The sequence below is a fragment of the Apaloderma vittatum genome, unplaced genomic scaffold, assembly GCF_000703405.1.
Source record: "Apaloderma vittatum isolate BGI_N311 unplaced genomic scaffold, ASM70340v1 scaffold15123, whole genome shotgun sequence".
Classification (NCBI taxonomy): domain Eukaryota; kingdom Metazoa; phylum Chordata; class Aves; order Trogoniformes; family Trogonidae; genus Apaloderma; species Apaloderma vittatum.
Genome location: NW_009709905.1, coordinates 33887 through 48269, shown reverse-complemented (window position 1 = coordinate 48269; position 14383 = coordinate 33887). Strand labels below are relative to the sequence as shown.

Sequence of the window (14383 nt, the reverse complement as noted above, 5' to 3'; positions counted from 1 at the left end):
TTGTTATTAATAATTAAAAATATTTATTAAGTATTTAATTAAATATTCTTAATGGCTAGATATATTACTATTAACAACAACAACAATTCACAATCTTAACTTTCACAATCATATTTTTCACCATGAAAAAGTTTCCTTTAAACTTTAAAAAAAAAAAATCATTAATCTTTAGGAATAATCAGGAAAATACTTACACAGAAGTAACAAGCATCCCATCAGCGATATACAAGAATATAAATACGGGAGGTAGAATTCCCAGAGGTCTGTAAAGAAAACATTGAGCACATCCTTAGGTTATTACAAATAGTCTACTTCTGTCACAAACACAACTGAATTAACTTCTTGCATGTTCAGGATTGAACAATTGTATTTTTTCAAGAATAAATTAAGAATTATTCAATTAACAACCTGCAGGCAACTAAATCCCCAAGTACTTTAGCTTGAAAAAACATCTTCAGCTTTTACTTTCAATCCACTTAAGTCACTTGTTTTTAACATACATCATGTGCACACGAGCATGGAACTTCTCAGCGTGCTAGAAACGGATTTAACAGAAAATACGGTATTGACTAAATCAATACAGCTTCTTCGCAACCTGTGCAATGCTCACGTAGCATTCACTAGAAATACATTTAACTGCAAACATCCATTTCCATAATTAAAATGAATTATGAATTAAAAATCAAAACTGGTGTGGTGGGGTTTTTAATTCCATACCATACAAAGACTCCATACTGGCAGCATCATTGTCTATGAGTGCTGAAGCCACCCATACGATTCCAAGGATAAGCAGTGCAAGAAGAATAAGCATTACAAGGGTTTCCAAAATGCGTGCTCTGATGCCCTGCGGACAAAAGAAGAGAGAGGGAGAAAAGAACTCAGCCAAGAACTTCGATTCAGATATTTTCAAACATTAAAAAATACAAATAAATAGCAGTTCCTTATTCCTAAATATACAGTCATGTTTCATCATGTAGACAAAAGCATAACATGTAACATGCATTTAAAAGGCTGTGCATAAAAAAAAAAAAAAAAGGAAGTACTTATGGCTTTATAGTGCCCAGATTGCATTTTTCCCCTTAAAACCATAGAAAAACATTCTAAATTGCTTATGCCTTACAGTTCTCATTAATCTCATTATTCCATAAAGTCTTCTTTATACCACACGATTTTGCTCGAGCATTTTTAAAAGATGGATTACTTTGCTAATACTTTCAGCGAAGAAAGTGGATTAGCAAATTTTTATCTATGATTCCAATCAAGGGAATGGAAAGCCAATTATGGCAAATAGCCAAATGGCCCGGCGAGCATTAAGCCCTGTGCAGGTACAATGCACCAATTTCGTTAAAATACATTCCTGGAGCTTGCGGTTGCTCCTGCACCGCTCCTCACAGTCTTCGGAGCCCTCAAGCGTGCGGTGGGAGTAGTGCTCGCCCAGAGCCTGCCCCAGCACCGCTGCTGCAGCCGCATCCATCCCTTTCCACCGCAACTACGCAACATTCTTTTCATTGGTGTTTTTAACAGTAATTTTAGGCACTGCAAGCAACTGAGCTATTGGGATGCTTCCTTCAGACATCCTCGCTGTTGCAGAATCATCAGGTCGCTGTTACCATAGCAATTTTGCTTTTCTTTTTCGTCGTTTGTCAGCACCTTCATCTCCACGAGCAAACCCAATCTCTTGTTTCTCACACAGGTTCACCCCAGCTTGGGAATTCCACTGAAAGTCTGCTTTATAGTTACAGGCAGAAAGCGTTTGATTACTTTATTGTTTGTATACTTTTATCACCTATTCCCTCACTGCTTAACACAAGAAGCTAATCTTTACATGACATTTACCCTGAAAGTTACACTCCCCACATAACCACTGCTTCCAATCATGAATAAAGATCTCAGGCACCCTGAGCATGAGCAGAAGACCAGCACACCAAGTCCTTTCCACCAAAAGTCCTCTGTAGAACAGCTAAGGTAGCACAAAGGAAAAACAGGCAAGGAGAAACCTTCATAAAATTCCCCTTAAGGCTTAAGTGAGCAGATTAAATCCAATTCCATAAGGGATCTCATACACCGAATTTCAAATTAAAAGTACTATGGCCAGGATACGGATTTACTCCTAGAATGTATCTTGTGTATAACAGAAGTGGATTTGAGGTTGTTAAAAGTTATTCACGTTATTTTTGTAGTGCTCAGAAACTAGCTTTCAGTCTTCCACAAGTTATTTTGAAGGTCAGCATCTAAGCCAAATAGATGCATTCATCTTAAACACATGGCTATTTAATCTACAGAAGTTTTGAACTTGAGTAATAAGTTACCAGGAAACAAACAGATTACAGTCTAAGTGCTGAGTATTGATACAGAGCCTTCACTTCACAGCAAAAGAAAGTCACAGGATTAGAAGAAATCCCGAAACATTCAAGGATGCATGCACAGAGATCTGCTTCAAGCTCTCCAAAATTCTCAAAGACTCCTTTCTTTTCCTAGGCAGAGGAAAATATAAAACTACCTTCTGGGTTTGTGAAAGCCTGAGGCACAGAAAGCGGATTCCTCACTTCCCTACTATGAGACAGAAGCACAAATCTCAGCTTCTCTGATTTCTAGTTTCACAGCAATGGATTCTTGTGAACAAATATGGAAAATATTTCATTTTACATGGTCACCTGAACACCAAATGCGCCTCCCTTGGGTGGAGTTATACAATTGTCAAAATAGATAAACAAGAAATACAATGGGATACAGAAAGTCAACTGTAAATCCCTTTTCTGAAGATTAGGACAATACTAATAGCACTGACTCTCAAGTAAAGGAGAGATGGTCACAGCAAGTACTAGGAGGTAACCCTTGCTTTTGGCCATAAGCACCATTGGCACAGAGCAGAAAAAGACAGTTTAGCTGCCTGACGAGCCTTCCCCAATTTTTGGTTTCCATGCTAGCTTGAGTAATCTTTGATTATCAGGAAATTGGATCAATCTCCTCCTGCTCTCACCAGTTACACCTATCGCTGCACCTGTGTGGTACATCAACACTACTGCAACCTCACATATGTTTTGAAAATTATGACTGACAGTTCACTCTACAGGCAGAACAATTTTTAAATTACAAAGTGCACACCCAACAGTATTCATGCGCTGATGATCATTTTAAAATAGTAATATTTTGAAGAACTTCAGTGAAGTGACTAGACAGAAACATTCTGCTATACACCCTAATGAATACCTGGTAACAGTCCAGAATAAAATAAAAATATTAAGATGCTTAAAACATACAGGTAAATATTTTATTTAAATTAGGTACCTATAAGACTGTGCCCTATTAAAACACGAATGTTCCAGGCACTTTACTCCATAATTACATACATTAGTGTACCTGTCAAATGGCTGCTATTCATAAGGAATGAAAGGCACAGAATTTCCCCCCAAGCATGCACACACACACACACAGACAAAACTTCTGGAGAATCACAGAATACCTGAGGTGGGCAGGGATCTCTGGAGGTCATCTGGTCCAAACCCCTGCTCAAGCATGGCCACCCAGAACCAGTTACCAGGACTACGTCTGGGCAGCTTTTCTCTGTCTCCAGGGATGGAGACTCCTCAACCACTCAGGGCAACCTATGTCAGTGCTCAGGCACCCTCACGGTACAAAAAGGAGCAAGAAGTGAGCCTTAGGTATCCTTACTACTTCTTGGTTTTACTGAAGATAGTTTAGGTTTTCAGGTGAAAAATTCAAAGCTTGAACACTATCATTGGTACGAGCACTAAGTTAAGAGCTGGGCAAAAATCTATACTCCTGATCCTGAGAACAGAGAGAAAAACAGGTAAATACAAGCAACAATTCATTTTATTTCAATGAAAGGAAAACTATGTACATAAACCTTGAAATTCAATGCTGGCTTTTTTTTTTTTCCCCCTCTCCTGAGCAAAAATCTTTTCACTGACATTTCGGTTTTGGCTTTGAGTCATTTCACTTCTCTCCCACAACTCCACTATATTACTCAGATTTCTTAGATGAACTAAATGTCACAGTCTATCTTCATGGCACTGAAGATATTGCCATTTCTATCTCACTCAATACTTGTTGCACTTTTTGAATCCATTTAGTCCTCACATTTTTTGTGTGAAAAGAAGCATTAGAGTCTGCCATCTTCAAAATGAGCAACAACCCCATCTAAATCCAGAGATTTCAAATCAGCTTGTAAGAGTACATTTATTGTTCAATTTCACTCTACTTGACTGAGCATCTGTCTTGAGTACAGAATTAACAAGTACAAAAGGAAAAATCACGTAGTGCAGGTATGTAGGTACTTCAGATTCCATCCCTGGAAGTGTTCCAAGACCAAGCAAGGTGTCCCTGCCCACGGCAGGGGGCTTGGAACTAGATCATGAAATCACAGAATGGTTTGGGTTGGAAGGGATCTCAAAGATCACCTGGTTCCAAGCCCCCTGCCACAAGCAAGGATACCTTCTACTAGATCAGGTTGCTCAAAGCCCCGTCCAACCTGGCCTTGAACATTTTCAGAAATGGGGCATCCACAGCTCTGGGCAACCTGTTCCAGCGCCTCACCACTCCCACAGTAGATGATCTTTAAGGTCCCTTCTAACCCAAACCATTCTAGGATTGTATGAAACTAGCATTCTAACTAAGCAAGGAAAAAGTCACACAAGATTACATCTTGGTGTCAAAAAAAGTGACTGCATTTGAATCAAATGGAAGAGTTCTTTGACTCCTCCTCCTCGTCAGCGTGCAACATGAAACCAAGGAAGCCCTTACACGCAAGTGATGGAGGTGCCCATCCCGCAAGTGCAGCAGGTGTGCACGTGCGTATGTTCGTGCACATACAGGGGCAGGTGAGGGAAGAAGGGAAGGGTCAACTTTAAACATTCGAACTGGAAAACTCTGATGTAAATCAGGAGAAATTGCCTCACAAGCTCCTACAATCACAGCTTAACATTCCTATGGAAAACTAAACTGACTATAAGAAACAGGAATGGGAAAATACTTTGTATTTTTAGCTTTCCATATTGTATTCAAGAAGGAAAATTAAGTTGCCCAAGTATTCATCTAGTCTTCTTTTCCTAATGGTTCTGACAGGTAAGAACAAGGAAAGTAAGCACTCTGCAACCAACCAACTTGCATAAGTTTTTTCAGAAAGTTGCTCTAGATCTCATACTTCAAACCTGCATTTGATAACACAAATACTACTTCATTCTTAGGACGCCCTTCATTACAAACAGAATGCATGTACCACAATTAATTCACCATCTTATGAATTATTTTAATGCAATTCCACCTGCACTTTAACCCGTTTTAAGGAAGGAGGGTCTAATTTCCAAGCATAGACTGTACAGTAAAGCACCCAAAAGATACCTCCAGAATACTAACACAATGAGGAAAAAAATACTATCCTACATTCTAGGATTTAAAGAACAACTCCAACATAAAATGAAGACTAACACAAATTATAAATGTCTATACAGCTTATTAAGGAGCGCATAAGGAGAACAACCTTAACACCACTATCAATTAAAATATCAAACTCAGATTTCAGTACAGCGTTAACAACACAACCTTAAATAATGCTTCTATGTTAAAGATTTCTGAGACTTTATAAAAATATCTTTATAAAAATTAAAAATGTTTACCTCTAACTCAGACTAAATTGTGTTGGTTTTAAATACGGTGATAAGACAATTCCAAATGAGAAGAGTGAGCTCAGGCAATACCCTTGCCTTATTTCCAGTTGGACAAGTTGACTCTTGCAGTTACTTCTATTAGTATGTCAATTTTAAGGAGGTCAATTCCCTTAGTTTCTCTTGACCAGTTACTGCTGGGATGCTCATTAAGCTGGAGAGGTTAAAAAATAATAACAACAACAAAAACAACAAACCACAAAAAAAACCCACCCCACACAAAGATTTTTAATTTTTTTTTTACAGTGCTACAAATACCAGATATCAAAAAGAAAATAAACTACACAAAATGAAATGAGCTTGAAGCTATAAAATTAAATGGGGAATGGAAATATATGTTAAGGTCATGTTTTTTCATGCTTTCACTGCTATAAACTAAGAACACTGCTGTGCCTTCAGCTTACATTTACATGCACAAGGAGAGAGGAGTGGGAAAGATGTAAAGGAAGTAGGAGGGCCTAGAAAAAACCCAATCGTGTCTAGAATAAAGTTTGGGATTAGAAAGATTATCTGACAGCCTTAAAGATTAGAAAATCTGAATCTGTAACCAGGACACACAGTCCTCAAAGGAAATGGATGAAGCAATGTAGGCCATGGCTACGTCTTCCAACAATCCCTAAAGATCTCAAAAAAACCAAGCATGACAGGAACAGAATTTGGTTTTGAAGTATAGAGAATGGATTCAGAAAGCATCCTCCCTTCTGTAGGTGTTGGGTCATTCCTCCTGTTCCCCAGGGATATGCAGAGACGAGGGAAGGCTATAAAACATGAAGAAGGAGAAAGAGGAGCTGGAAGTGAAATAGAAAGAGCAAAAGGGAAAGTGGCAGCAATAATGTGACCTAAAAGAAAGGTAGAAGCGTTGAAAAGAACCTGATCTTTGGTCTTCAGTTTGTACACAGATTTCTCAATAGCTCCAAAAACAAGAGGAATGCTGTTCCCGGGGTGGACTTGGGTTAGGGAAGCATAAACCACAATTTGAAGGAAGATGGCACTTCTCATGCCAGACAGTGATTTTAGTTTTAGTAGTCCAATTTTAAAAACAAAATCATTTGGAAGCTAATTATTATAATCTGATAGAAATTACAATTAAAATATTTGTGAAGAAAATTGAGGAGAAAAAGATTTGCAGATTTTACCTTCTAAATCCCTCCTGTTTTTTAACCTTCAAAGTTTTGCAGTTTGCACTCACCTACGCTTTTACTCACACCACATTTTCAAAACCTACCTAGGGTTAAGTCCTCATGTTAAAGACAAGCAAAGTGGGTTTTTTTAAAGGAAAGATGTTTAACCTATCAATCCCAGCAGCCTGGAACTTGCCAGAAGCCTAGTTCTATCTGTCATCTTGCCTGCACGTTAATGATGGGAGGGTGGAGGGGGCTGAGAAATTAAAAAGAACAAAAAGAACATTTGAAGCTCTCAAGGCACGCTCACAAATAAAAACTGCCCTACAAACATGTTCTAAGGATCTTGTGGTTTGTACAGTCTTAGAGATATCTGACACTCAGACTTCTACTTCTTTAAAATCCAATTGCTGAGACATTTCAGAAGTTTTTATATTGTTTAAACCTGAGCTATTTATGCTGCCTGGAGCAGTGGGCCTCAGGGTTCGTGTTTCCAGAAAAGCCTAATTTTTACAAGAAAGGTTTTAATTATTCTAGAAGTGTTCTGACAAATTTTTAGTTGCTACTCTGGAAGGCATCATCAAAATCTTACCCTGTTTCTTTCCTGTTACGATTAATACAGATAAATCATTCTGGATAAATACCCAACGCTTATTAAAAACCAGTATATGGTTGGAAAAGGTAATTCTTCAGCTGAAGCGCCTAACAGTCCTGAAGGAATGATGGATGTCATACAAGAAAGTCATAATTACAAAGGAAACCATTTCTCCTCCCCGATACCCGTGTTACGCAGGGCGACTGCTGCACCCATCGTAACACGTTTCTCACTATGTCTGTTCACACACAACACCTAGAGGCTGTTTTTTACTTTGTAAAAACATCAGTTTGGTGATAGTTTCTTTGAGATTTATCGATAATGGAGACAATACGTAGTGTTGGGGTTCTTTACCCCCTTTTGAAATTCTATAACTATTTTGAATTATATAGATGGAACAGTACAGAACGCTTTGCCATTCAGCCGGCTTAGGTGACGAGGGAACACCTTGCTCTGCACTCGGGTTGTCCTCAAGGTTTCAGGGGTCCCATGTAAGCAGCGGGTGGCACAGGGATCTTTCCTGAGGGCAGCGCATAGGCAAGAAACCCCACGTGCAGAAATCTAAAAAGGCTTCAAAGGAAACCTTCGACAACTGCGGTTCTTGCAGAGCTAAGGTAAAACATGCACCTATGCCCAGGAACCACACCGTGGAAGACACAGTTACCCCCCAAGCAGTGACACGAGCCCATGCAGGAAACTCAGAAGTTATTACTTTATGGGAAAGAATGATAACAGAAATGAAAGCAATTGAGACAGTTTTTGCCAATTTTTGCTCTGTCAGTTGCGATTAGGACCACAAATATGTTTAAATCAGTGGAAAATAATAATTTTTAATGCTTTCTAACACTATAAGAATTTCTAAGTATACGTGCATATAAATTTACCAAGAGTTCTTGTATTTTAACACTGATGAAGGAGTAGAAAAACTTGTAACATGTTATTTTATTCAACCAAGAAGTAAAGCTCCTGGTAAAACCAAAGAAAGCCCATCTCCTATTTAAAGAAAATGCATTTCTTTGCTGGAATATTACCTGGCTATAACAATTTTGATGAATGCATTATTAGCTCCCATAAAAGGGACATTTTCAGAACTACATCATCAATGTATAACACGGTATGGCTTTTGTTGATTCTAGTTAGTTCTTTAACTTGTTTGCAAATTGCACAGAAGAAAAGTAATTATCAATTATTATTTAAAAAAACACTATTATTAATGAAGTAAAAATTATAACGCTACACACAAAATCAGAGAGTCCTACCAAAGTTTCTATGGTGCTGAATATTTGAACACAGCTGGGACATCCTGACCTCTTGCAAGGCAGGTAAACATCACTTTTTACACCGTGCCCTGACCCATGGGGAAAGCCTGGGAAACATTTCTGCAATCATGGCACGTTTGAAGTACACACGAGCCCATTGTTTTCATGTGACAAAAAGGAGTCTTAGTAACCTTAAGATTTGTTCAGCCAGAGGCCGACTGCGACAAGCACACATGCTAACATCTGCAGCAAATAAATGCAAGAGCAAAAAAAAAATAAAGAATTGAAGCAGGTATGAGGTTGGGGATGTTATATATTACATCAATGACATTTTTAGCACACGATACCTCCTCTTTCTTGAATTGTGAGCATTAGGGAAGAGATCAGCTTCAAGCATTCTACCTATTTCTATGCTTAGACACCAGCCTTTGAGCAACCTTTGTTCTGACCTATTCAAGGCAGTGCAGAAACATTTTTTTTAAGGAGTGACAAAGACCCATTTTCCACCAGGTAAGATAAAAAGACATTCTACATTTAACACACCAATATGTAGTCAAGGAGATGACCATAAATTACTGAGTCAAAAACATAAGCTGTGCTTTTAGAAGAGCTCAGTTCATTTTAAAAGTAGAGAAGCCAATGACTCAGAACCCTCACAGAGCAAGCTAAAAAATTTTAGTCAAGAGATAATATATTCAAACATCAGAATCAAGCAACAAGAAAAAAGTTTCCTTGTCCATGCAAGAACCAAAGACTTCAGACTGTAACCAGTGCTGACTGCGTCTCTTCCCACATCACCTTTCTAATCACAGAATCTTTCAGACCTGTGGGGATTTTAAGACTAAAACAAACTCTTTCCATCACAAGTGTATCTTAAATATGCCTTACAGCGTATTTAAATACAAAACAAATGTATTTTAAAGTTTATTTTCCACACAATACAAATCTTAAAAATTCATAGTCACAAAACATTTCCAGCAACTTTCAGCCAATTTTCCCAAACGATTTCACAGTGGTTACCATTCTGTCAATGAAGCAAGAGGCGGCCGCTGAAATCATTTAACTGTATAGAATTTAACAATTACACAATATAGTTAACAAAATCCAGAAATTTCAAAGAGAAACAAAAAACTGAAGAGACAAAGAAAAAAAATGAAAGTTCCAGGAACTTGAGGGTAAAAAATATGATGAATTTTTGGGTATTGGCTAAAGACATGTACCAATAAGCATTAGAGCTATGCCTGCCAAGTTGGAAATGGAGGACCAAAATCACTCAACTAGAGGTCAAAAAAAAAAAAAGAAAAGGTTTTAGAAGACAGATGAAGAGGACATCTCTCCAGGATGCAATACACCCACTGAAGAGTCTTCTCTGCCTAAGAAAACTTCTCCAGTGTCCCAGAGGAGTGTCCAAACCACAGCGTTAGAGTATATTTTGGGGTCTATATCTGTCAAAAACTTTCCTGTTGACATCACTGCATGCAAACAACTCACTGAAACAAACTAAGACGGGCTCCTTGCAGAGTCACATCCTTGCGATTGGCATAAAAAAAAAAAAAAAGTTCCTCACTTTTTTACCTAGCGTTTATTATCCAATAAGGCACACTCCTGTGAGCGCAATGTGAGATTCATTTATTGCCTAGCAGTCAAGACATTGTTTCAAATACATGAATTCAAATTACTTAAGGAAAGAGCGTACATCTGGCTCTTCCACATCTAAGTATCATTCCTGCATATTTAACATAGAAACAGTATATTAGAAAAACATTCCCTCTAAATTTCATCACAGAAGACATACCAATTCCTTGAAATTAGGAAAAGCTAGACAGAGTAACAGAGAAAATGCAATTACCTACTAGCCAGAATAAAATGATTAAAGCCTACAATTGCCAGTTATCTGTGGCTACCCTGCTGCAGCCTGCCTCTCCCTCCTTTGCAGAAAGAAACTCCTGCAAACAGAACAGAACAGGATGATGTCTGAGCTCTTACTAGGAAGGACAGATGCCGATCTACTGACACTATAGCAAAAGCATACAACCCAAAACTTTTGGGGAGAAGGGAAGTAAGAAATGAAAGGATACACCCAGTAAAATGGTGACTGTCCCAATGCTATCCACCCCTCTCCTCCACGAGTTTCCCCTGTTGTTCCACCCACTAGTCCAGCCCTCCCTAACTAGCTCTGAGATGCTCCACTCCCTCCACCTACCAAGTTTCCCAGACTTCCCAAAGCCACCTGCACCAACAACACGGGAGCTGTGGGATTTCTGACACTATGAGTCTCACCCTCATTTACTTTTGGATCAGAAATAATCTTTCCTGCCAGACTCAAGTGATAGGAAGATAAATAGATATTTTCCAACTTCTTTGTAGCTTGGCAGAGGATTAAGATAAGTAATGTAAAAGTATAAAGTAAGACTTGGAATTTATGATTGTGTTTCTGGCAGAATAAAACAATGAAGATAATTCCCAAAAGCAAATGACATACTGAAGCACGTAGGTCACTAGTAAAGTTCTAAAATAAAAATTTGAAATTAGAAGGGGTTTTTTGGTGTCAATGTCTATTACTAACTTCCTGTTATAGGGTGAATAAGATCAAGAAGAAAGGACACTTCTAGGAACTGGCCAAAGCACCAGACCGATGGAAGTTCCTTCTAATGAGCTGGAATTTATTAAATTCCCTCAAAAGCTATACCAAAAGAAAAAAAAAAAAGACAAAAAACGTCCATGGAGAGTAGACGAACTCATCGGCCCTCCTGCTCCCCCCCATTCGTAAATAAAGTTGTTGGCTGCCTTACAAATCCTCACTACAGATGCATTAGCTCATCCTTGTATTGCCAATTAAGAATAAGTAATTCTTAATATAGAGTAATCCTTAATGTGAAGTATTTCTAGTCATATTAAATGAGTAATTTAGACAAAAGGTCTAAATATCACAAGGCTGCTTATCAATATTAACAAAAAAAAAAGATCTGAGAGAGGAAATCAGAAGTGGTGTTTACCTAGTAAAGCCTAATTTAATAAAAGGAAGTTGATTAGAAAATAATTTCCTGTTTTTCTGTGACTAAGATACTTATAATCAGGGACTAGAGCACCTCTGCTAGGAGGACAGGCTGAGGGAGCTGGGACTGTTCAGCTGGAGAAGAGAAGACTCCGGGGAGACCTTATAACGGCCTTCCTGTACCTGAGGGGAACCTACAGACAGCTGGGGAGGGACTTTTTACAAGCGTATCCAGTCATAGGACAAGGGGAAATGGATTTAAATTGAAAGATAATGGGGTTAGAGTGGATCTTTAGGAAGGAATTCTTCAGTACGAGGGTGGCAAGACTCTGGAATAGATTGCCCAGAGAGGCTGTGGATGCCCCCTCCCTGGAGATGTTCAAGGCCATGCAGGATGAGGCCCTGAGCAACCTGGTCTAGTTAAGGGCATCAATGCCCATGGCCAGGAGGTTGGATTAGATGATCTCTAAGGTCCCTTCCAACCTAAGCCATCCTATGATTCTATATTAAAACTTGCCACTATTAATATAAAATTATATGGCACTTTCGCTCTCTGTGAATTAAAATGTTTCTATTAAATCTGTAAAGTCTTTTTTTATTTCTATATAAAGTAACAAAAAGGTGCATAAAGAGACTTAAAACAGATGAAACATTTTTTCTTGTCCTGCAAGGTCACTACTTGATGTCAATGAAGATCGAAATGAAAAGATAGATTAATGTGAAAGTATTCAAATATTCACAGCCAAATAAAATATTCCCAATGCATAAACCTGCAATTTTTACAAAACAAATCATCACACTCCAATAAACACAGCAGTGGATTGATTTTATGTTTCTTACCATTTAATAAAAGAAACCCAAGTACTGAGGTGGTGAGGTGCTCACATCGCCTTCTTGAAGCCTCTAACTCAGCCATGCCAGATTCTGAGAGGCATCTGCCTTTTTCCATTGGGTAAGAGAGGGGGCTTCTAGATGCCCTGAATCACAGCTATTTCAGGGATCCTGCACGTATGAATACTTACTCCCTTCCCGAAGGATGGCAACATTTTCTAGCTTAAATGAAATAGTTATATGAGTTTTATTATAAACTGATAACAAAAAAAAAAGAAGAAATGCATCTCTTGGGTTTTAGATACACAGCTATTATCTTCCACAAACAGAAGGGTCTACAAAGGGCATTAAGGTGGCTACATCCAAGCAAAATTTGAAAATTACTCATTTCTGCTTGAAAAATGTGTCTTGGCGGGGGGGAAAAAAAAAAAAAAGTATTTTAGAACCCAGTGCTTCAGTTTACATCAATGATAAATTAAGAGATTCAAGCTTAGCATTGGCAGCTGTACCATCTGTACATTTTACAAGTAGCAGAAGAATTTAGCATGTCTATTTTAACTCACAGAGCTTCACAAATTACCCTCAAAACAAATAAAAACTGTTCTTTTGCTCCACTTACTTACTAAGAGACCAGCAGAGAAAAAGATTCACATCTTATTCCATTTGCAGGCTGCCAGCTACATGTGAAAGCCTTTAGCAAAGAACTATGGAAATTTCACAAAACATCCACACGCAAAATACAGCAGCAACGCTCAAGCTCAGGACAACGTAGGTGTGGGGAAAGCACAAAAGCTCAGCAACACGTTTCGTTCCTGGCTCAGATGAGGTGGAATAACTAATGCTCCCGTGCTAGCTTCTAAAGCTAATTAGCTTTACAGATGACTCTACCTACTCACAGTGCCTCAGACACCTACTACAGTTTCTCACAGCATGCTAGAGGAGCAATGGTCAGCAAATTGTATTCTGAAATAGCGCTAAGCATGTTTGGTATTTTCTTTGCACAGTATTTTTATCCCTAATGTATTATTAACAAGTCGTGTATCGTCCTGTCGCTCTACTAAATTCTGTAACTCAAACATCTGAAAATGTCGCAGGAACACAGACTCACCTGACATATTTTGCTTTTCTACCTATATTAAAGTTATTTTACCAAAAAAAAGTAATATAATCTTCAGCCACATAAACCGCTGCAGAAAAGCTGAATCATTGCTCAGCTAAGGAATTCACAGTAAGGCAGGTAGTGCAGAAAATCTTCACTGAATAACTATATCCTTAGTATCTGCCATTAGCCTATTTTTTTTTTTAAACTTACAACAAGGCCTCTTTAAAAGAAGCACATTCTGATTTATGGAAGCAACCAACTGACATTTAACTACTTGAATGAAACGGAGCACAGATCACATCTCATCACATCTTGATCCAATGTGTGCAACAACCAACATCCACTTATTTCCCCCTCAGCTGTCTCCAGATACAGAACTGTTACATATATTCAACAAACCATAGATGTCCTTACAGTAAAATATAAAGAAGAGAGTTTACATATAATGTCCCAAATTAACTTAAGCAAGATGTCTTATAAAACCTTACAAAAAATTTTATGTATCTATAAAAAACAAATGCACATTAAGTCATTATTCCTCAACAGTCAGAAATTTCTGTCTCCAGATTCTTGAATTTCTTTTTACTTCACTCTCATTGAAATGTGACAAGGCCCTAAGCTGAAGAACACAAGCATGTTATTCACCTGTCCTGCAGAGCATTTCTTCCTAAACATCTAAATACAAATACCAAAAAAAAAGAAAAAATTATGCACGCTTAAGTCCAGGTTCTGTAATACAAAAACCAACATATACCTACATATACAATCAACATGCCCAACCTCTTCCTGACCTACC

The 14383-nt window shown here is 38.1% G+C and overlaps 1 protein-coding gene across 1 annotated transcript in view; it reads right to left on the bottom strand.

Annotated features, from left to right (window-relative positions):
• Positions 1 to 194: 194 nt before the first annotated feature.
• The window catches only part of LOC104268632 (limb region 1 protein homolog), a gene marked incomplete at both ends in the record, with an annotated part of 32356 nt that continues 18167 nt past the window's right edge, over positions 195 to 14383 (bottom strand). The window contains 2 exons of the mRNA XM_009867110.1: positions 195 to 263; positions 718 to 844. Of these exons, the coding sequence (XP_009865412.1) occupies positions 195 to 263; positions 718 to 844 (196 nt within the window). The remainder of the gene's footprint in view (positions 264 to 717; positions 845 to 14383) is intronic.